General features: G+C 42.5%; 1 protein-coding gene across 1 annotated transcript in view; it reads right to left on the minus strand.

The window, feature by feature from the left end:
• The window catches only part of g (adaptor-related protein complex 3, delta 1 subunit-like garnet), a 468,686-nt gene that overhangs the window by 347,538 nt on the left and 95,181 nt on the right, over window positions 1–25,967 (minus strand). The window contains exon 6 of the mRNA XM_071673747.1: window positions 7,879–7,952. Coding sequence (XP_071529848.1) covers window positions 7,879–7,952 — 74 coding nt within the window. The remainder of the gene's footprint in view (window positions 1–7,878; window positions 7,953–25,967) is intronic.

A 25,967-nucleotide genomic window follows, 5' to 3' on the forward strand; every position in this document is an offset into this window, starting at 1 on the left:
GATCATAGGGTGGGGGAGGGGGCGAAAATTCTGGGAGCCTTGAAAAATGTGTGGAAGTCGAGAACATTATCCCGGAAAGCAAAAATGGGTATGTTTGAAGGAATAGTGGTTCCAACAATGTTGTATGGTTGCGAGGCGTGGGCTATGGATAGAGTTGTGAGCAGGAGGATGGATGTGCTGGAAATGAGATGCTTGAGGACAATGTGTGGTGTGAGGTGGTTTGATCGAGTAAGTAACGTAAGGGTAAGAGAGATGTGTGGAAATAAAAAGAGCGTGGTTGAGAGAGTAGAAGAGGGTGTTTTGAAATGGTTTGGGCACATGGAGAGAATGAGTGAGGAAAGATTGACCAAGAGGATATATGTGTCGGAGGTGGAGGGAACGAGGAGAAGAGGGAGACCAAATTGGAGGTGGAAAGATGGAGTGAAAAGGATTTTGTGTGATCGGGGCCTGAACATGCAGGAGGGTGAAAGGAGGGCAAGAAATAGAGCGAATTGGAGTGATGTGGTATACAGGGGTTGACGTGCTGTCAGTGGATTGAACCAAGGCATGTGAAGCGTCCGGGGTAAACCATGGAAAGCTGTGTAGGTATGTATATTTGCGTGTGTGGACGTGTGTATGTACATGTGTATGGGGGGGGGGTTGGGCCATTTTCTTTCGTCTGTTTCCTTGCGCTACCTCGCAGACGCGGGAGACAGCGACAATAAAAAAAAAAAAAAAAAAAAATATATATATATATATATATATATATATATGTCCCTGGGGATAGGGGAGAAAGAATACTTCCCACACATTCCTCACGTGTTGTAGAAGGCGACTAAAGGGGATGGGAGCGGGAGGCTGGAAACACTCCACTCCTTGTATTTTAACTTTCTAAACAGGGAAACAGAAGAAGGAGCCACGGAGGGAGTGCTCATCCTCCTTGAAGGCTTAGATTGGGGTGCCTAAATGTGTGTGGATGTAACCAAGATGAGAAAAAAGGAGAGATAGGTAGCATGTTTGAGGAAAGGAAACTGGAAGTTTTGGCTCTGAGTGAAGCAAAGCTCAAGAGTAAAGGGGAAGAGTGGTTTGGGAATGTCTTGGGAGTAAAGTCAGGGGTAAGTGAGAGGACAAGAGCAAGGGAAGGAGTAGCACTACTCCTGAAACAGGAGTGGTGGGAGTATGTGATAGAGTGTAAGAAAGTAAACTCTAGATTGATATGGGTAAAACTGAAAGTGGATGGAGAGAGATGGGTGATTATTGGTGCATATGCACCTGGGCAAGAGAAGAAAGATCATGAGAGGCAAGTGTTTCGGGAGCAGCTGAGTGAGTGTGTTAGAAGTTTTGATGCATGAGACCAGGTTATAGTGATGGGTGATTTGAATGCAAAAGTGAGTAATGTGGCAGTTGAGGGAATAATTGGTGTACATGGGATGTTCAGTGTTGTAAATGGAAATGGTGAAGAGCTTCTAGATTTATGTGCTGAAAAAGGACTGGTGATTGGGAATACCTGGTTCAAAAGGAGAGATATACATAAGTATACATATGTAAGTAGGAGAGATGGCCAGAGAATGTTATTGGGTTACGTGTTAATTTATAGGCACACAAAAGAGAGACTTTTGGATGTTTATGTAGCTGAGAAGTGCAACTGGAGGGATGTCTGATCATTATCTTGTGGAGGCGAAGGTGAAGATTTGTAGAGGTTTTCAGAAACGAAGAGAGAATGTTGGGGTGAAAAGAGTGGTGAGAATAAGTGAGCTTGGGAAGGAGACTTGTGTGAGGATGTACCAGGAGAGACTGAGCACAGAATGGAAAAAGGTGAGAAAAAAGGACGTAAGGGGAGTGGGGGAGGAATGGGATGTATTTAGGGAAACAGTGATGGCTTGCGCAAAAGATTCTTGTGGCATGAGAAGCATGGGAGGTGGGCGGATTAGAAAGGATAGTGAGTGGTGGGATGAAAAATAAGATAATAGTGAAAGAGAAGAGAGAGGCATTTGGACAATTTTTGCAGGGATATAATGCAAATGACTGGGAGAAGTACAAAAGAAAGAGGCAGGAGGTCACGAGAAAAGGTACAAGAGGTGAAAAAGAGGGCAAATGAAAGTTGGGGTGAGAGAGTATCATTAAATTTTAGGGAGAATATAAAGATGTTTTAGAAGTAGGTAAATAAATTGCGTAAGAGAAGGGAACAAATGGGAACTTCAGTGACGGGGGCTAATGGGGAGGTGATAACAAGTAGTGGTGATGTGAGAAGGAGATGAAGTGAGCATTTTGAAGGTTTGTTGAATGTGTTTGATGATAGAGTGGCAGATATAGGGTGTTTTGGTCGAGGTGGTGTGCAAAGTGAGAGGGTTAGGGAGAATGATTTGGTAAACAGAGAAGAGGTAGTAAAAGCTTTGCAGAAGATGAAAGCGGGCAAGGCAGCAGGTTTGGATGGTATTGCAGTGGAATTTATTAAAAAAGGGGGTGACTGTATTGTTGACAGGTTGGTAAGGTTATCTAATGTATGTATGAGTCATGGTGAGGTGCCTGAGGATTGGCAGAATGCTTCCATAGTGCCATTGTACAAAGGCAAAGGGGATAAAAGTGAGTGCTCAAACTAAAGAGGTATAAGTTTGTTGAGTATTCCTGGTAAATTATAGGGGAGGGTATTGATTGAGAGGGTGAAGGCATGTACAGAGCATCAGATTGGGGAAGAGCAGTGTGGTTTCAGAAGTGGTAGAGGATGTGTGGATCAGGTGTTTGTTTTGAAGAATGTATGTGAGAAATACTTAGAAAAGCAAATGGATTTGTATGTAGCATTTATGGATCTGGAGAATGCAGACGATAGAGTTGATAGAGATGCTCTGTGGAAGGTATTAAGAATATATGATGTGGGAGGCAAGTTGTTAGAAGCGGTGAAAAGTTTTTATCGAGGATGTAAGGGATGTGTACGTGTAGGAAGAGAGGAAAGTGATTGGTTCTTAGTGAATATAGGTTTGCGGCAGGGGTGTGTGATGTCTCCATGGTTGTTTAATTTGTTTATGGATGGGGTTGTTAGGGAGGTGAATGCAAGGGTTTTGGAAAGAGGGGCAAGTATGCAGACTGTTGTGGATGAGAGAGCCTGGGAAGTGAGTTAGTAGTTGTTTGCTGATGATACAGCACTGGTGGCTGATTCATGTGAGAAACTGCAGAAGCTGGTGACTGAGTTTGGTAAAGTGTGTGAAAAAAGAAAGCTGAGAGTAAATGTGAATAAGAGGAAGGTTGTTAGGTACAGTAGGGTTGAGGGTCAATTCAATTGGGAGGTAAGTTTGAATGGAGAAAAACTGGAGAAAGTGCAGTGTTTTAGATACCTGGGAGTGGATTTGGCAGTGGATGGAACCATGGAAGCGGAAGTGAATCATAGGGTGGGGGGGGTGAAAATTCTGGGAGCGTTGAAGAATGTGTGGAAGTCGAGAACATTATCTCGGAAAGCAAAAATGGGTATGTTTGAAGGAGTAGTGGTGCCAACAATGTTATATGGTTGCGAGGCGTGGGCTATGGATAGAGTTGTGCGCAGGAGGATGGATGTGCTGGAAATGAGATGTTTGAGGACAATATGTGGTGTGAGGTGGTCTGATCGAGTAAGTAATAATAAGGTAAGAGAGATGTGTGGTAATAAAAAGAGTGTGGTTGAGAGAGCAGAAGAGGATGTTTTGAAATGGTTTGGTCACATGGAGAGAATGAGTGAGAAAAGATTGACAAAGACGATATATGTGTCAGTGGTGGAGGGAACGAGGAGAAGTGGGAGACCAAATTGGAGGTGGAAAGATGGAGTGAGAAAGATTTTGAGTGATCAGGGCCTGAACATGCAGGAGTGCAAAAGGCGTGCAAGGAATAGAGTGAATTGGAACAATGTGGTATACCAGGGTCGACGTGCTGTCAATGGATTGAACCAGGGCAAGTGAAGCATCTGGGGTAAACCATGGAAAGTTCCATGGGGCCTGGATGTGGAAAGGGAGCTGTGGTTTCGGTGCATCACTACATGACAGCTAGAGACTGAGTGTGAACGAATGTGGCCTTTGTTGTCTTTTCCTAGCACTACCTCGCACACATGAGGAGGGAGGGGGGTTGTTATTCCATGTGTGGCGAGGTGGCGATGGGAATGAATAAAGGCAGTGTGAATTGTGTGCATGTGTATATATGTATGTGTCTGTGTGTGTATGTGTACAGTGAGATGTATGGGTATGTATATTTGCGTGTGTGGACGTGTATGTATATACATGTGTATGGGGGTGGGTTGGGCCATTTCTTTCGTCTGTTTCCTTGCACTACCTCGCAAACGCGGGACACAGCGACAAAAGCAAAATAAATAAATAATAAATATATATATATATATATATATATATATATGCATTATACATGAAAGCTAGAGACTGAGTGTGAACGAATGTAGCCTCTGTTGTCTTTTCCCAGGTGCATAAGCACCAATAATCACTCACCTCTTTCCATTCACTTTCAGCTTTACCCATATCAATCTAGAGTTTACTTTCTTAAAACTCTATTACATACTCCCACAACTCCTGCTTCAGGAGTAGTGCTACTCCTTCCCTTGCTCTTGTCCTCTCACTAACCTGACTTTACTCCCAAGACATTCCCAAATCACTCTTCCCCTTTACCCTTAAGCTTCGTTTCACTCAGAGCCAAAAATCCAGGTTCCTTTCCTGAAACATACTACCCATATCTCTTTTTTTCTCATCTTCGTTACATCCACACACATTTAAACAAATCAATCTGAGCCTTCGAGGAGGATGAGCACTCCTCGCGTGACTCCTTCTGTTTTCCATTTTAGAAAGTTGAAATACAAGGAAGGGAGGGGTTTTAACCCCCCCCACTCCCTTCCCCTTCAGTCGCCTTCTATGACACTTGGAGAAAGCGTAGGAAGTATTCTTTCTGCCTTACCCCTAGGGATATATACATTTTATTTATTCATTTTGCTTTGTCGCTGTCTCCCGTGTTAGCAAGGTAGCGCAAGGAAACAGATGAAAGAATGGCCCAACCACCCACATACACATGTATATACATAAACGTCCACACATGCAAATATACATACCTATACATCTCACTGTACACATATATATACACACACAGACATAAACATATATACACATGTACATAATTCATACTGTCTGCCTTTATTCATTCCCATCGCCACCCCGCCACACATGGAATAACATCCCCCTCCCCCTCATGTGTGCAAGGTAGCACTAGGAAAAGACAACAAAAGCCCCATTCGTTCACACTCAGTCTCTAGCTGTCATGTAATAATGCACCGAAACCACAGCTCCCTTTCCACATCCAGGCCCCACAAAACATTCCATGATTTACCACAGACGCTTCACATGCCCTGGTTCAATCCATTGACAGCACGTCGACCCTGGTATACCAAATCATTCCAATTCACTCTATTCCTTGCACAACTTTCACCCTCCTGCATGTTCAGGCCTCGATCGCTCAAAACATTTTTCACTCCATCCTTCCACCTCTAATTTGTCTCCCACTTCTCATTCCCTCCACCTCTGACACATATATCCTCTTTGTCAATGTTTCCTCACTCATTCCCTCCATGTAACCAATCCATTTCAATACACCCTCTTCTCTCTCAACCACACTCTTTTTATTACCACACATCTCTCTTACCCTTACATTACTTACTCGATCAAACCACCTCACACCACATATTGTCCTCAAACATCTCATTTCCAGCACATCCACCCTCCTACGCACAACCCTATCTATAGCCCACGCCTCGCAACCATATAGCATGGTTGGAACCACTATTCCTTCAAACATACCCATTTTTGCTTTCCAAGATAATGTTCTCACCTTCCACACATTATTCAACGCTCCCAGAATTTTCACCCCCACCCCCACCCTGTGACTCACTTCCGCTTCCATAGTTCCATCCACTGCCAAATCCATTCCCAGATATCTAAAACACTTCACTTCCTCCAGTTTTTCTCCATTCAAGCTTACCTCCCAACTGACTTGTCCCTCAACCCTACTCTACCTGATAACCTTGCTCTCAGCTTTCTTCTTTCACATACTTTGCCAAACTCAGTCATCAGCTTCTGCAGTTTCTCACACGAATCAGCCACCAATGATGTATCATCAGTGAACAACAACTGACTCACTTCCCAAGCTCTCTCATCCACAACAGACCGCATAATTCCCCTCTCTCCAGAACTCTTGCATTCACCTCCCTACCAACCCCATCCATAAACAATTTAAACAGCCATGGAGACATCACACACCCCTGCCACAAACCAACATTCACTGAGAACAATCACTTTCCTCTCTTCCTACTCGTACACATGCCTTACATCCTCAATAAAAACTTTTCACTGCTTACAGCAATTTGCCTCCCACACAATTTGCCTTCCTTCCACAGAGCATCTCTATCAACTCTATCATATGCTTTTTCCAGATCCATAAATGCTACATACAAATCCATTTGTTTTTCTAAGTATTTCTCACATACATTCTTTAAAGGAAACACCTGATCCACACATCCTCTACCACTTCTGAAACTACACTGCTCTTCCCCAATTTGATGTTCTGTACATACCTTCACCCTATCAATCAATACCCTCCCAAATAATTTCCCAGGAATACTCAACAAACTTATACCTCTGTAATTTGAACACTCACCTTTATCCCCTTTGCCTTTGTACAATGGCACTATGCATGCATTCTGCCAATCCTCAGGCACTTCACCATGAGCCATACATACACTGAATATCCTCACCAATCAGTCAACAACACAGTCACCCCCTTTTTTAATAAATTCCACAGCAATACCATCCAAACCCACCACCGTGCCAGCTTTCATCTTCTGGAAAGCTTTCACTACCTCTTCTCTCTTTACCAAATCATTCTCCCTGACCCTCTCACTTCGCACACCACCTCGACCAAAACACCTTATATCTGCCACTCTATCGTCTAACACATTCAAAAGGCTTCGAAATACTCCATCTCCTTCTCACATCACCACTACTTGTTATTACCACCCCATTAGCCCCCTTCACTGATGTTCCCATATGTGCATGTGTATATATGTTTATGTATGTATATGTATATGTTGAAATGTATAGGTATGTTTATGTGTGTGTGTGTGTGGGCATTTATATATATACATGTGTATGTGGGTGGGATGGGCCATTCTTTCGTCTGTTCCCTTCTTCTATCTTGCTAATGCAGGAGACAGCGACTAAGTATTATATATAAATACTATAATATATACATATATGACAGGGCAGGAGAGGAAGATGGCAGAGAAAGAGAGATGAAGAGGATGTGCTGAAATGGTAAACATATGGAAAGAATGAGTAAGGAGAGGATGACAAAGAGAATATTTGTTCGATAGTGGAGGAAACAAGAGGACGGAGACCAAATTAGAAATGAAAGAATAGAGTTAGTAAGATTTTGTGCGCCTGAAGCCTGAACTCGCAGAAAGGTGCAAGGTGTGCATGGGATAGAGCAAACTGGACCAATGTGGTATGCTGAGGTCAACATCATGTCAATGAACTGAACTACGAAATATGAAACAGCCACAGGTAACCATGGAGATATGAAGGGTCTACTTCTGGATAGTGGGCTGTGGTTTCAGTGCATTCTACATGATGGCTAGAGTGTGGAAGTGAACAAATGAAGCCATTTCTTCGTCAGTTCCTTTTGTTATTTCACTAATGTGGGAAATGGCAGACATATATAAAAACATTATAATAATGATACTGCTATTATCATCATGAGCTTACATGAGAAAGACAATAATTTAATAGTAGTAACAACGACAATAATAATAATAATAATAAAAATTCACGTAACCCCAATCAGACAACGTCAGTATCAAAAACTTAAGCAAAATATTGGGGTGACTTTTACCTGTGAATCAGATTTGTTAGAGGTTCTATCAGCTTCTTGCCTAATCTGGGCTCTAGAGGGGTCAGGGCACCAAACTGCCAAAGAAGGGAGATTCTGTTTATTACTAAGATGTACAAAAGTACAGGGTACAAAAGTACAGGATACAAAAATACAAGGAGAATTCTGCAACACTACAATCAGTTATAAAAAATACAATAATTTTTAATAAATCTGGAATTCAGCTCACAAAAGTAACAGAATGGTAATCAAAGAAATAGGTACATTTTTACATACTGAGGTAAAACTATCGTTCTTCAGCAAGAAAGTATATTTGCATAAAACACTCACTTCACACATTTCAAAAGTAAACCATTTCTTAGATGCATAGTACTCCATCAAAACTAAGCATAAAGAGTAAAAATCTGTTTTGTCAGTAATAGCTAGATCTGTAAGTCATGATTTTAATTCTCTGGCTGACCACTGAACTAAACTCATAATGATCTACACTATGTATCATAAAAAATCTTATCTATTATAGATGGCAAGATTTCCTTCAACAGCCAGAGGGAAATCAACTCCTGACCAAATCAACAAAAACAGCAACTGGGTGTTTATGGTCTGTGTATAGCAAACAAGGACTAAATCTTAAGTCAAGATAGAGAGCTAAGAAACACATAAATAAAAAATTTTATTCTTTGAACCAAGAAAACTATATCTCTACCACAAGCAATCTGAACTATATCTATACCATAAGCAAAGTTTTATGAGCATCTGAGAGAGGATTTATTAGGGAAGGCTAAAACAGTTTTACACTCCAAAAGTAGGTGTATCCATGAAGAATAATCACATTCAACAATTATGAAATTCATTAGACCAACAGAAACTTCATCACAGAGCTCTACAAAATTAAGTAACCCATCCAGGCCTAAGATATCATGACATGGAAGAGAAACTCAGCCTTGCTATCTTCCACTGACATTCACCAAGCATCAATGACTGTGCACTGGGCCCATTAGTGTCTAGAATCAAGATAAAGTTTTTTCTAAAATGAAAGACAGGAAGGAAGGGAAAGAAAAATAAATGGATGCTTACAGGGCTCTGCCTAAAGTAGTGAACTGGCTGTACATCCTCAACACCTACATTTCTCATCCATCAACAGAACCCAATGAACATATTACTTCAGACCCATAAGAAGGAGAAACTTATGAAAGACCCAATGAAAACGAAAAAAAACACCTGAATTCACCACCTAATTCTGGTTTCCCTTCCCTTGGCACTCAGCCAGTCTTAGTGACATCTTGAACAGTAACTGAAGTGGTTTACCTAAAAGAATTCAGGAAACACTGCCTCCACTTCTGCTGAAAACTACTCCTGCCTCATCTTGGTCAACTTTTATTACTGAAAGGGTCAGCATCCATAAAATCACTTTCTACTACATGACCCAAAGACTGCTCATCATTGTCAAATCACTCAGGATCATTTGCAAGGTCCTCTAAATCTAGGTAACCTCAACCACCATCCAGACATCATGCACAGCCTTGAAATGGAGGCATGAAAATCAGTACATAAATATCCATCTAAAGGCATTGCTCAGCTTGCGTAAACATGTGTAATAGCATCATTCACCTCAATAAATATCTGATTGGAAATGTTATGGGATTAAGGGTAAGAGATGCAGATGAATAGCTTTGTTTTGGTGGTGCAGCCATTTTGTCAATTCTAGAGACAGAGAAGGTCCCAGAGGTTTTTACACCAGTTAATGAGCAAAGAATATTATGTAAAGTTAGGGGAAAACTTTTTGTTAAATAAGGTACAATGAAACAATGTTTTATGTAACTTCTCATTAATTGTTCTCATGCACATATAGGTATGGTCCCTTAGGGCTCCCATGCACATTTTAAGGCCAAACAATTAAACTATGATCCCTTAGGGTTCCTATGTACATTTTTGGGCCAAACAATTAAACTGAATATGTGATAAAGATAAATGAGGTCCACCACTGCCTATCCTAAATATTTTCACTAATAATTATGAGACACATATACATATATTCCATGATTCATGAGAAGGAGACATATGCCGTCAATGTCATTCTGATCCTGTCAAAAACCCATTACCTAGGAAAGTGATTGGTTCTCAGTGAATGTAGGTTTGCGGCAGGGGTGTGTGATGTCTCCGTGGTTGTTTACTTTGTTTGTGGATGGGGTTGTTAGGGAGGTGAATGAGGGAGTTTTGGAGGGAGGGGCAAGTATGCAGTCTGATGTGGATGAGAGAGCTTGGGAAGTGAGTCAGTTGTTCGCTGATGATACAGCGCTGGTGGCTGATTCGTGTGACACACTGCAGAAGCTGGTGACCGAGTCTGGTAAAGTGTGTGAAAGAAGAAAGTTGAGAGTAAATGTGAATAAGAGCAAGTTTATTAGGTACAGTAGGGTTGAGGGTCATGTCAATTGGGAGGTAAGTTTGAATGGAGAAAAACAGGAGGAAGTGAAGTGTTTTAGATATCTGGGAGTGGATTTGGCAGCGGATGAAACCATGGAAGCAGAAGTGATTCACAGGGTGGGGGAGGGGGCGAAAATTCTGGGAGCCTTGAAGAATGTGTGGAAGTCGAGAACATTATCTCGGAAAGCAAAAATGGGTATGTTTGAAGGAATAGTGGTTCCAACAATGTTGTATGATTGCGAGGCGTGGGCTATGGATAGAGTTGTGCGCAGGAGGGTGGATGTGCTGTAAATGAGATGTTTAAGGACAATATGTGGTGTGAGGTGGTTTGATCGAGTAAGTAATAATAGGGTAAGAGAGATGTGTGGTAATAAAAAGAGTGTGGTTGAGAGAGCAGAAGAGGATGTTTTGAAATGGTTTGGTAATATGGAGAGAATGAGTGAGAAAAGATTGACCAAGAGGATATATGTGTCAAAGGTGGAGGGAACAAGAAGTGGGAGACCAAAATTGGAGGTGGATAGATAGTGAAAAAGATTTTCAGTGATCGGGACCTGAACATGCAGGAGGGTGAAAGGCGTGCAAGGAATGGAGTGAATTGGAATGATGTGGAATACTGGGGTCGACGTGCTGTCAATGGACTGAACCAGGGCATGTGAAGCGTCTGGGGTAAACCATGGAAAGTTCTGTGGGGCCTGGATGTGGAAAGGGAGCTGTGGTTTCGGTGCATTATTACATGACAGCTAGAGACTGAGTGTGAACGAATGGGGCCTTTGTTGTCTTTTCCTAGCACTACCTCGCACACATGAGGGGGGTGGGGGTTGTTATATCATGTGTGGCAAGGTAGCAATAAGAATGAATAAAGGCAGACAGTATAAATTATGTACATGTGATTATATGTATAGGTCTGTGTGTGTATATATATATATATATATATGTATACGCTGAGATGTATAGGTATGTATATTTGCATGTGCGGACGTGTATGTATATACATGTGTATGTGGGTGGGTTGGGCCATCCTTTCATCTGTTTCCTTGCGCTACCTCGCTAACGCGGGAGACACCGACAAAGCAAAATAAATAAAATAATAAATAAATATAAGTTTGAATGGAGACAAAGAAGAGGGTGTTTTGAAATGGTTTGGGCACATGGAGAAAATAAGTGAGGAAAGATTGACCGAGCGGATATATGTGTCGGAGGTGGAGGGAACAAGGAGAAGTGGGAGACCAAATTGGAGGTGGAAAGATGGAGTGAAAAAGATTTTGTGTGATCGGGGCCTGAACATGCAGGAGAGTGAAAGGAGGGCAAGGAATAGAGTGAATTGGATCGATGTGGTATACCGGGGTTGACGTGCTGTCAATGGATTGAATCAGGGCATGTGAAGCGTCTGGGGTAAACCAGGGAAAGCTGTGTAGGTATGTATATTTGCGTGTGGACGTATGTATATACATGTGGATGGGGGTGCGTTGGGCCATTTCTTTCGTCTGTTTCCTTGCGCTACCTCACAAACGCGAGAGACAGCGACAAAAAATATATATATATATATATATATATATATATATATATATATTTTTTTTTGCTTTCTTGCTGTCTCCCGCGTTTGCGAGGTAGCGCAAGGAAACAGACGAAAGAAATGGCCCAACCCACCCCCATACACATGTATATACATACGTCCACACACGCAAATATACATACCTACACAGCTTTCCATGGTTTACCCCAGACGCTTCACATGCCTTGATTCAATCCACTGACAGCACGTCAACCCCGGTATACCACATCGCTCCAATTCCCTCTATTCCTTGCCCTCCTTTCACCCTCCTGCATGTTCAGGCCCCGATCACACAAAATCTTTTTCACTCCATCTTTCCACCTCCAATTTGGTCTCCCTCTTCTCCTCGTTCCCTCCACCTCCGACACATATATCCTCTTGGTCAATCTTTCCTCACTCATTCTCTCCATGTGACCAAACCATTTCAAAACACCCTCTTCTGCTCTCTCAACCACGCTCTTTTTATTTCCACACATCTCTCTTACCCTTACGTTACTCACTCGATCAAACCACCTCACACCACACATTGTCCTCAAACATCTCATTTCCAGCACATCCATCCTCCTGCGCACAACTCTATCCATAGTCCACGCCTCGCAACCATACAACATTGCTGGAACCACTATTCCTTCAAACATACCCATTTTTGCTCTCCAAGATAATGTTCTCGACTTCCACATATTCTTCAAGGCTCCCAGAATTTTCGCCCCCTCCCCCACCCTATGATCCACTTCCGCTTCCATGGTTCCATCCGCTGCCAGATCCACTCCCATATATCTAAAACACTTCACTTCCTCCAGTTTTTCTCCATTCATCCACTTCCGCTTCCATGGTTCCATCCGCTGCCAGATCCACTCCCATATATCTAAAACACTTCACTTCCTCCAGTTTTTCTCCATTCAAACTCAAATCCCAATTGACTTGACCCTCAACCCTACTGTACCTAATAACCTTGCTCTTATTCACATTTACTCTTAACTTTCTTCTTTCACACACTTTACCAAACTCAGTCACCAGCTTCTGTAGTTTCTCACATGAATCAGCCACAAGCGCTGTATCATCAGCGAACAAAAACTGACTCAATTCCCAAGCTCTCTCATCCCCAACAGACTTCATACTTGCCCCTCTTTCCAAAACTCTTGCATTCACCTCCCTAACAACCCCATCCATAAACAAATTAAACAACCATGGAGACATCACACACCCCTGCCGCAAACCTACATTCACTGAGAACCAATCACTTTCCTCTCTTCCTACATGTACACATGCCTTACATCCTCGATAAAAACTTTTCACCGCTTCTAACAACTTGCCTCCCACACCATATATTCTTAATACCTTCCACAGAGCATCTCTATCAACTCTATCATATGCCTTTTCCAGATCCATAAATGCTACATACAAATCCATTTCCTTTTCTAAGTATTTCTCACATACATTCTTCAAAGCAAACACCTGATCCACACATCCTCTACCACATCTGAAAACACACTGCTCTTCCCCAATCTGATGCTCTGTACATGACTTCACCCTCTCAATCAATACCCTCCCATATATATATATTTTTTTTTTTTTGCTTTGTCGCTGTCTCCCGCATTTGCGAGGTAGCGCAAGGAAACAGACGAAAGAAATGGCCCAACCCACCCCCATACACATGTATATACATACGTCCACACACGCAAATATACATACCTACACAGCTTTCCATGGTTTACCCCAGACACTTCACATGCCCTGATTCAATCCACTGACAGCACGTCAACCCCGGTATACCACATCGCTCCAATTCACTCTATTCCTTGCCCTCCTTTCACCCTCCAGCATGTTCAGGCCTCGATCACACAAAATCTTTTTCACTCCATCTTTCCACCTCCAATTTGGTCTCCCTCTTCTCCTCGTTCCCTCCACCTCCGACACATATATCCTCTTGGTCAATCTTTCCTCACTCATTCTCTCCATGTGCCCAAACCATTTCAAAACACCCTCTTCTGCTCTCTCAACCACGCTCTTTTTATTTCCACACATCTCTCTTACCCTTACGTTACTTACTCGATCAAACCACCTCACACCACACATTGTCCTCAAACATCTCATTTCCAGCACATCCATCCTCCTGCGCACCACTCTATCCATAGCCCACGCCTCGCAACCATACAACATTGTTGGAACCACTATTCCTTCAAACATACCCATTTTTGCTTTCCGAGATAATGTTCTCAACTTCCACACATTCATCAAGGCTCCCAGAATTTTCGCCCCCTCCCCCATCCTATGATCCACTTCCGCTTCCATGGTTCCATCCGCTGCCAGATCCACTCCCAGATATCTAAAACACTTTACTTCCTCCAGTTTTTCTCCATTCAAACTCACCTCCCAATTGACTTGACCCTTAACCCTACTGTACCTAATAACCTTGCTCTTATTTACATTTACTCTTAACTTTCTTCTTTCACACACTTTACCAAACTCAGTCACCAGCTTCTGCAGTTTCTCATATGAATCAGCCACCAGCGCTGTATCATCAGCGAACAACAACTGACTCACTTCCCAAGCTCTCTCATCCCCAACAGACTTCATACTTGCCCCTCTTTCCAAAACTCTTGCATTCACCTCCCTAACAACCCCATCCATAAACACATTAAACAACCATGGAGACATCACACACCCCTGCCATAAACCTACATTCACTGAGAACCAATCACTTTCCTCTCTTCCTACACGTACACATGCCTTACCTCCTCGATAAAAACTTTTCACTGCTTCTAACAACTTGCCTCCTACACCATATATTCTTAATACCTTCCACAGAGCATCTCTATCAACTCTATCATATGCCTTCTCCAGATCCATAAATGCTACATACAAATCCATTTGCTTTTCTAAGTATTTCTCACATACATTCTTCAAAGCAAACACCTGATCCACACATCCTCTACCACTTCTGAAACCACACTGCTCTAACCCAATCTGATGCTCTGTACATGCCTTCACCCTCTCAATCAATAACCTCCCATATAATTTACCAGGCATACTCAACAAACTTATACCTCTGTAATTTGAGCACTCACTCTTATCCCCTTTGCCTTTGTACAATGGCACTATGCACGCATTCCGCCAATCCTCAGGCACCTCACCATGAGTCATACATACATTAAATAACCTTACCAACCAGTCAACAATAAAGTCACCCCCTTTTTTAATAAATTCCACTGCAATACCATCCAAACATGCTGCCTTGCCGCCTTTCATCTTCCACAAAGCTTTCACTACCTCTTCTCTGTTTACCAAATCATTTTCCCTAACCCTCTCACTTTCCACACCACCTCGACCAAAACACCCTATATCTGCCACTCTATCATCAAACACATTCAACAAACCTTCAAAATACTCACTCCATCTCCTTCTCACATCACCACTACTTGTTATCACCTCCCCATTTGCGCCCTTCACTGAAGTTCCCATTTGCTCCCTTGTCTTACGCACTTTATTTACCTCCTTCCAGAACATCTTTTTATTCTCCCTAAAATTTAATGATACTCTCTCACCCCAACTCTCATTTGCCCTTTTTTTTCCCTCTTGCACCTTTCTCTTTTCTTCTTGACCTCCTGTTTCTTTCTTTTATACATCTCGCACTCAATTGCATTTTTTCCCTGCAAAAATCGTCCAAATGCCTCTCTCTTCTCTTTCACTAATACTCTTACTTCTTCATCCCACCACTCACTACCCTTTCTAATCAACCCACCTCCCTCTCTTCTCATGACACAAGCATCTTTTGCGCAATCCATCACTGATTCCCTAAATACATCCCATTCCTCTCCCACTCCCCTTACTTCCATTGTTCTCACCTTTTTCCATTCTGTACTCAGTCTCTCCTGGAACTTCCTCACACATGTCTCCTTCTCAAGCTCACTTACTCTCACCACCCTCTTCACCCCAACATTCACTCTTCTTTTCTGAAAACCCATACAAATCTTCACCTTAGCCTCCACAAGATAATGATCAGACATCCCTCCAGTTGCACCTCTCAGCACATTAACATCCAAAAGTCTCTCTTTCGCACGCCTGTCAATTAACACGTAATCCAATAATGCTCTCTGGCCATCTCTCCTACTTACATAAGTATACTTATGTATATTTCGCTTTTTAAACCAGGTATTCCCAATCATCAGTCCTTTTTCAGCACATAAATCTACAAGCTCTTCACCATTTCCATTTACAACACTGAACACCCCATGTATACCAATTATTCCCTCAACTGCCACATTACTCACCTTTGCATTCAAATCACCCATCACTATGACCCGGTCTCGTGCATCAAAACCACTAACACACTCATTCAGCTGCTCCCAAAACACTTGCCTCGATCTTTCTTCTCATGCCCAGGTGCATATGCACCAATAATCACCCACCTCTCTCCATCAACTTTCAGTTTTACCCATATTAATCGAGAATTTACTTTCTTACACTCTATCACATACTCCCACAACTCCTGTTTCAGGAGTATTGCTACTCCTTCCCTTGCTCTTGTCCTCTCACTAACCCCTGACTTTACTCCCCAGACATTCCCAAACCACTCTTCCCCTTTACCCTTGAGCTTCGTTTCACTCAGAGCCAAAACATCCAGGTTCCTTTCCTCAAACATACTACCTATCTCTCCTTTTTTCACATCTTGGTTACATCCACACACATTTAGGCACCCCACTCTGAGCCTTCGAGGAGGATGAGCACTCCCCGCGTGACTCCTTCTTCTGTTTCCCATTTTAGAAAGTTAATACAAGGAGGGGAGGATTTCTGGCCCCCCGCTCCCGTCCCCTCTAGTCGCTTTCTACGACACGCGAGGAATACGTGGGAAGTATTTTTTCACCCCATCCCCAGGGATAATATACATATATATATACATATACACATACACACACACACATACGCACATATACACACACACACACATACATATATATACATATGAGAAATGTAAGAAACAATTTAGAAAACTGAAACCTCTAGCTTGAAATGAATGAAAAAAAGAATGTCACATAATGGTTCAACCTCTGGCTATGGAAAAAAGGAAATGTATAATTTATTTACACAAACGTCAATAGCAGTTCTCATCAATTTAACCACTGTATCAATAAGCTTCAATGTCTAAGCTACATTTTTTCCAATTTCACTATTTTCCTTCACATTTTCAAATGTGTCTGAAGGTTCTACTTCAAGAGTGATTGTTTTTCCAGGCATATATATATATATATATATATATATATATATATATATATATATATATATATATATATATATCTATATTTTTTTTATTATACTTTGTCGCTGTCTCCCGCGTTTGCGAGGTAGCGCAAGGAAACAGACGAAAGAAATGGCCCAACCCCCCCCATACACATGTATATACATACGTCCACACACACAATTATACATACCTACACAGCTTTCCATGGTTTACCCCAGATGCTTCACATGCCTTGATTCAATCCACTGACAGAACGTCAACCCCGATATACCACATAGCTCCAACTCACTCTATTCCCTGCCCTCCTTTCACCCTCCTGCATGTTCAGGCCCCGATCACACAAAATCTTTTTCACTCCATCTTTCCACCTCCAATTTGGTCTCCCTCTTCTCCTCGTTCCCTCCACCTCCGACACATATATCCTCTTGGTCAATCTTTCCTCACTCATTCTCTCCATGTGCCCAAACCACTTCAAAACACCCTCTTCTGCTCTCTCAACCACGCTCTTTTTATTTCCACACATCTCTCTTACCCTTACGTTACTCACTCGATCAAACCACCTCACACCACACATTGTCATCAAACATCTCATTTCCAGCACATCCATCCTCCTGCGCACAACTCTATCCATAGCCCACGCCTCGCAACCATACAACATTGTTGGAACCACTATTCCTTCAAACATACCCATTTTTGCTTTCCGAGATAATGTTCTCGACTTCCACACATTCTTCAAGGCCCCCAGAATTTTCGCCCCCTCCCCCACCCTATGATCCACTTCCGCTTCCATGGTTCCATCAACTGCCAGATCCACTCCCAGATATCTAAAACACTTCACTTCCTCCAGTTTTTCTCCATTCAAACTCACCTCCCAACTGACTTGACCCTCAACCCTACTGTACCTAATAACCTTGCTCTTATTGACATTTACTCTTAACTTTCTTCTTCCACACACTTTACCAAACTCAGTCACCAGCTTCTGCAGTTTCTCACATGAATCAACCACCAGCGCTGTATCATCAGCGAACAACAACTGACTCACTTCCCAAGCTCTCTCATCCCCAACAGACTTCATACTTGCCCCTCTTTCCAAAACTCTTGCATTTACCTCCCTAACAACCCCATCCATAAACAAATTAAACAACCATGGAGACATCACACACCCCTGCCGCAAACCTACATTCACTGAGAACCAATCACTTTCCTCTCTTCCTACACGTACATATGCCTTACATCCTCGATAAAAACTTTTCACTGCTTCTAACAACTTTCCTCCCACACCATATATTCTTAATACCTTCCACAGAGCATCTCTATCAACTCTATCATATGCCTTCTCCAGATCCATAAATGCTACATACAAATCCATATATATATATATATATATATATATATATATATATATATATATATATATATATATATATATATATATATTTTTTTTTTTTTTCTTTTTTTTTTTGCTTTGTTGCTGTCTCCCGCGTTTGCGAGGTCGCACAAGGAAACAGATGAAAGAAATGGCCCAACCCACCCCCATACACATGTATATACATACGTCCACACACGCAAATATCCATACCTACACAGCTTTCCATGGTTTATCCCAGACGTTTCACATACCCTGATTTAATCCACTGACAGCACATCAACCCCGGTATACCACATCGATCCAATTCACTCTATTCCTTGCCCTCCTTTCACCCTCCTGCATGTTCAGGCCCCGATCACACAAAATCTTTTTCACTCCATCTTTCCATCTCCAATTTGGTCTCCCACTTCTCCTCGTTCCCTCCACCTCCGACACATATATCCGCTCGGTCAATCTTTCCTCACTCATTTTCTCCATGTGCCCAAACCATTTCAAAACACCCTCTTCTGCTCTCTCAACTACGCTCTTTTTATTTCCACACATCTCTCTTACCCTTACGTTACTTATTCGATCAAACCACCTCACACCACACATTGTCCTCAAACATCTCATTTCCAGCACATCCATCCTCCTGCGCACAACTCTATCCATAGCCCACGCCTCGCAACCATACAACATTGTTGGAACTACTATTCCCTCAAACATACCCATTTTTGCTTTCCGGGATAATGTTCTCGACTTCCACACATTTTTCAAGGCTCCCAAAATTTTCGCCCCCTCCCCCACCCTATGATCCACTTCCGCTTCCATGGTTCCATCCGCTGACAGATCCACTCCCAGATATCTAAAACACTTCACTTCCTCCAGTTTTTCACCATTCAAACTCACCTCCCAATTGACTTGACCCTCAACCCTACTGTACCTAATAACCTTGCTCTTATTGACATTTACTCTTAACTTTCTTCTTCCACACACTTTACCAAACTCCGTCACCAGCTTCTGCAGTTTCTCACATGAATCCGCCACCAGCGCTGTATCATCAGCGAACAACAACTGACTCACTTATATATATATATATATATATATATATATATATATATATATATGTGTAAATTCTCGATTAATATGGGCAAAACTGAAAGTTGATGGAGAGAGATGGGTGATTATTGGTGCATATGCACCTGGGCATGAGAAGAAAGATCATGAGAGGCAAGTGTTTTGGGAGCAGCTGAATGAGTGAGTTAGTGGTTTTGATGCACGAGACCGGGTTATAGTGTTGGGTGATTTGAATGCAAAGGTGAGTAATGTGGCAGTTGAGGGAATAATTGGTATACATGGGGTGTTCAGTGTTGTAAATGGAAATGGTGAAGAGCTTGTAGATTTATGTGCTGAAAAAGGACTGATAATTGGGAATACCTGGTTTAAAAAGCGAGATATACATAAGTATACTTATGTAAGTAGGAGAGATGGCCAGAGAGCGTTATTGGATTACGTGTTAATTGACAGGCGCGCGAAAGAGAGACTTTTGGATGTTAATGTGCTGAGAGGTGCAACTGGAGGGATGTCTGATCATTATCTTGTGGAGGCTAAGGTGAAGATTTGTATGGGTTTTCAGAAAAGAAGAGTGAATGTTGGGGTGAAGAGGGTGGTGAGAGTAAGTGAGCTTGGGAAGGAGACTTGTGTGAGGAAGTACCAGGAGAGACTGAGTACAAAATGGAAAAAGGTGAGAACAATGGAAGTAAGGGGAGTGGGGGAGGAATGGGATGTATTTAGGGAATCAGTGATGGATTGCGCAAAAGATGCTTGTGGCATGAGAAGAGTTGGAGATGGGTTGATTAGAAAGGGTAGTGAGTGGTGGGATGAAGAAGTAAGAGTATTAGTGAAAGAGAAGAGAGAGGCAATTGGACGATTTTTGCAGGGAAAAAATGCAATTGAGTGGGAGATGTATAAAAGAAAGAGACAGGAGGTCAAGAGAAAGGTGCAAGAGGTGAAAAAAAGGGCAAATGAGAGTTGGGGTGAGAGAGTATCATTAAATTTTAGGGAGAATAAAAAGATGTTCTGGAAGGAGGTAAATAAAGTGCGTAAGACAAGGGAGGAAATGGGAACTTCAGTGAAGGGCGCAAATGGGAAGGTGATAACAAGTAGTGGTGATGTGAGAAGGAGATGGAGTGAGTATTTTGAAGGTTTGTTGAATGTGTTTGATGATAGAGTGGCAGATATAGGGTGTTTTGGTCGAGGTGGTGTGCAAAGTGAGAGGGTTAAGGAAAATGATTTGGTAAACAGAGAAGAGGTAGTAAAAGCTTTGCGGAAGATGAAAGCCGGCAAGGCAGCAGGTTTGGATGGTATTGCAGTGGAATTTATTAAAAAAGGGGGTGACTGTATTGTTGACTGGTTGGTAAGGTTATTTAATGTATGTATGACTCATGGTGAGGTGCCTGAGGATTGGCGGAATGCGTGCATAGTGCCATTGTACAAAGGCAAAGGGGATAAGAGTGAGTGCTCAAATTACTGAGGTATAAGTTTGTTGAGTATTCCTGGTAAATTATATGGGAGGGTATTGATTGAGAGGGTGAAGGCATGTACAGAGCATCAGATTGGGGAAGAGCAGTGTGGTTTCAGAAGTGGTAGAGGATGTGTGGATCAGGTGTTTGCTTTGAAGAATGTATGAGAGAAATACTTAGAAAAGCAAATGGATTTGTATGTAGCATTTATGGATCTGGAGAAGGCATATGATAGAGTTGATAGAGATGCTCTGTGGAAGGTATTAAGAATATATGGTGTGGGAGGCAAGTTGTTAGAAGCAGTGAAAAGTTTTTATCAAGATGTAAGGCATGTGTACGTGTACGAAGAGAGGAAAGTGATTGGTTCTCAGTGAATGTAGGTTTGCGGCAGGGGTGTGTGATGTCTCCATGGTTGTTTAATTTGTTTATCGATGGGGTTGTTAGGGAGGTGAATGAAAGAGTTTTGGAAAGAGGGGCAAGTATGAAGTCTGTTGGGGATGAGAGAGCTTGGGAAGTGAGTCAGTTGCTGTTCGCTGATGATACAGCGCTGGTGGCTGATTCATGTGAGAAACTGCAGAAGCTGGTGACTGAGTTTGGTAGAGTGTGTGGAAGAAGAAAGTTAAGAGTAAATGTGAATAAGAGCAAGGTTATTAGGTACAGTAGGGTTGAGGGTCAAGTCAATTGGGAGGTGAGTTTGAATGGAGAAAAACTGGAGGAAGTAAAGTGTTTTAGATATCTGGGAGTGGATCTGGCAGCGGATGGAACCATGGAAGCGGAAGTGGATCATAGGATGGGGGAGGGGGCGAAAATTCTGGGAGCCTTGAAGAATGTGTGGAAGTCGAGAACATTATCTCGGAAAGCAAAAATGGGTATGTTTGAAGGAATAGTGGTTCCAACAATGTTGTATGGTTGCGAGGCGTGGGCTATGGATAGAGTGGTGCGCAGGAGGATGGATGTGCTGGAAATGAGATGTTTGAGGACAATGTGTGGTGTGAGGTGGTTTGATCGAGTAAGTAACGTAAGGGTAAGAGAGATGTGTGGAAATAAAAAGAGCGTGGTTGAGAGAGCAGAAGAGGGTGTTTTGAAATGGTTTGGGCACATGGAGAGAATGAGTGAGGAAAGATTGACCAAGAGGATATATGTGTCGGAGATGGAGGGAGCGAGGAGAAGAGGGAGACCAAATTGGAGGTGGAAAGATGGAGTGAAAAAGATTTTGTGTGATCGGGGCCTGAACATGCAGGAGGGTGAAAGGAGGGCAAGGAATAGAGTGAATTGGAGCGATGTGGTATACCGGGGTTGACGTGCTGTCAGTGGATTGAATCAGGGCATGTGAAGCGTCTGGGGTAAACCATGGAAAGCTGTGTATGTATGTATATTTTGCGTGTGTGGACGTATGTATATACATGTGTATGGGGGTGGGTTGGGCCATTTCTTTCGTCTGTTTCCTTGCGCTACCTCGCAAACGCGGGAGACAGCGACAAAGCAAAAATATATATATATATATATATTTTTTTTTTTTTTTTTTTTTTTTTATACTTTGTCGCTGTCTCCCGCGTTTGCGAGGTAGCGCAAGGAAACAGACGAAAGAAATGGCCCAACCCCCCCCCCATACACATGTACATACACACGTCCACACACGCAAATATACATACCTACACAGCTTTCCATGGTTTACCCCAGACGCTTCACATGCCTTGATTCAATCCACTGACAGCACGTCAACCCCTGTATACCACATCGCTCCAATTCACTCTATTCCTTGCCCTCCTTTCACCCTCCTGCATGTTCAGGCCCCGATCACACAAAATCTTTTTCACTCCATCTTTCCACCTCCAATTTGGTCTCCCTCTTCTCCTCGTTCCCTCCACCTCCGACACATATATCCTCTTGGTCAATCTTTCCTCACTCATTCTCTCCATGTGCCCAAACCATTTCAAAACACCCTCTTCTGCTCTCTCAACCACGCTCTTTTTATTTCCACACATCTCTCTTACCCTTACGTTACTTACTCGATCAAACCACCTCACACCACACATTGTCCTCAAACATCTCATTTCCAGCACATCCATCCTCCTGCGCACAACTCTATCCATAGCCCACGCCTCGCAACCATACAACATTGTTGGAACCACTATTCCTTCAAACATACCCATTTTTGCTTTCCGAGATAATGTTCTCGACTTCCACACATTTTTCAAGGCTCCCAAAATTTTCGCCCCCTCCCCCACCCTATGATCCACTTCCGCTTCCATGGTTCCATCCGCTGACAGATCCACTCCCAGATATCTAAAACACTTCACTTCCTCCAGTTTTTCTCCATTCAAACTCACCTCCCAATTGACTTGACCCTCAACCCTACTGTACCTAATAACCTTGCTCTTATTCACATTTACTCTTAACTTTCTTCTTCCACACACTTTACCAAACTCAGTCACCAGCTTCTGCAGTTTCTCACATGAATCAGCCACCAGCGCTGTATCATCAGCGAACAACAACTGACTCACTTCCCAAGCTCTCTCATCCCCAACAGACTTCATACTTGCCCCTCTTTCCAGGACTCTTGCATTTACCTCCCTAACAACCCCATCCATAAACAAATTAAACAACCATGGAGACATCACACACCCCTGCCGCAAACCTACATTCACTGAGAACCAATCACTTTCCTCTCTTCCTACACGCACACATGCCTTACATCCTCGATAAAAACTTTTCACTGCTTCTAACAACTTGCCTCCCACACCATATATTCTTAATACCTTCCACAGAGCATCTCTATCAACTCTATCATATGCCTTCTCCAGATCCATAAATGCTACATACAAATCCATTTGCTTTTCTAAGTATTTCTCACATACATTCTTCAAAGCAAACACCTGATCCACACATCCTCTACCACTTCTGAAACCGCACTGCTCTTCCCCAATATATATATATATGGGGGCGGGGGGCTGGAAATCCTCCCCTCTCGTTTTTTTTTTTTTTTTTTTTAATTTTCCAAAAGAAGGAACAGAGAAGAGGGCCAGGTAAGGGTATTCCCTCAAAGGCCCAGTCCTCTGTTCTTAACGCTACCTCGCTATCGCGGGAAATAGCGAATAGTATGAAAAAAAAAAAAATATATATATATATATATATATATATATATATATATATATATATATATATATATATATATATATATATGTATATATATTATATTTTTTTTTTTTTTTTTTTTTTTGCCGCTGTCTCCTGCGTTTGCGAGGTAGCGCAAGGAAACAGACGAAAGAAATGGCCCAACCCACCCCCATACACATGTATATACATACGTCCACACACGCAAATATACATACCTACACAGCTTTCCATGGTTTACCCCAGATGCTTCACATGCCTTGATTCAATCCACTGACAGCACGTCAACCCCGGTATACCACATCAATCCAATTCACTCTATTCCTTGCCCTCCTTTCACCCTCCTGCATGTTCAGGCCCCGATCACACAAAATCTTTTTCAATCCATCTTTCCACCTCCAATTTGGTCTCCCTCTTCTCGTTCCCTCCACCTCCGACACATATATCCTCTTGGTCAATCTTTCCTCACTCATTCTCTCCATGTGCCCAAACCATTTCAAAACACCCTCTTCTGCTCTCTCAACCACGCTCTTTTTATTTCCACACATCTCTCTTACCCTTACGTTACTTACTCGATCAAACCACCTCACACCACACACTGTCCTCAAACATCTCATTTCCAGCACATCCATCCTCCTGCGCACAACTCTATCCATAGCCCACGCCTCGCAACCATACAACATTGTTGGAACCACTATTCCTTCAAACATACCCATTTTTGCTTTCCGAGATACTGTTCTCGACTTCCACACATTCTTCAAGGTTCCCAGAATTTTCGCCCCCTCCCCCACCCTATGATCCACTTCCGCTTCCATGGTTCCATCCGCTGCCAGATCCACTCCCAGATATCTAAAACACTTCACTTCCTCCAATTTTTCTCCATTCAAACTCACCTCCCAATTGACTTGACCCTCAACCCTACTGTACCTAATAACCTTGCTCTTATTCACATTTACTCTTAACTTTCTTCTTCCACACACTTTACCAACCTCAGTCACCAGCTTCTGCAGTTTCTCACATGAATCAGCCACCAGCGCTGTATTATCAGCGAAGAACAACTGACTCACTTCCCAAGGTCTCTCATCCCCAACAGACTTCATACTTGCCCCTCTTTCCAAAACTCTTGCATTCACCTCCCTAACAACCCCATCCATAAACAAATTAAACAACCATGGAGACATCACAAACCCCTGCCGCAAACCTACATTCACTGAGAACCAATCAATTTCCTCTCTTCCTACACGTACACATGCCTTACATCCTCGATAAAAACTTTTCACCGCTTCTAACAACTTGCCTCCCACACCATATATTCTTAATACCTTCCACAGAGCATCTCTATCAACTCTATCATATGCCTTCTCCAGATCCATAAATGCTACATACAAATCCATTTGCTTTTCTAAGTATTTCTCACATACATTCTTCAAAACAAACACCTGATCCACACATCCTCTACCACTTCTGAAACCACACTGCTCTTCCCCAATCTGATGCTCTGTACATGCCTTCACCCTCTCAATCAATACCCTCCCATATAATTTACCAGGAATACTCAACAAACTTATACCTCTGTAATTTGAGCACTCACTCTTATCCCCTTTGCCTTTGTACAATGGCACTATGCACGCATTCCGCCAATCCTCAGGCACCTCACCATGAGTCATACATACATTAAATAACCTTACCAACTAGTCAACAATACAGTCACCCCCTTTTTTAATAAATTCCACTGCAATACCATCCAAACCTGCTGCCTTGCTGGCTTTCATCTTCCGCAAAGCTTTTACTACCTCTTCTCTGTTTACCAAATCATTTTCCCTAACCCTCTCACTTTGCACACCACCTCGACCAAAACACCCTATATCTGCCACTCTATCATCAAACACATTCAAC

This window comes from Panulirus ornatus, chromosome 19, assembly GCF_036320965.1.
Source record: "Panulirus ornatus isolate Po-2019 chromosome 19, ASM3632096v1, whole genome shotgun sequence".
In the NCBI taxonomy this organism is placed as follows: Eukaryota; Metazoa; Arthropoda; class Malacostraca; order Decapoda; family Palinuridae; genus Panulirus; species Panulirus ornatus.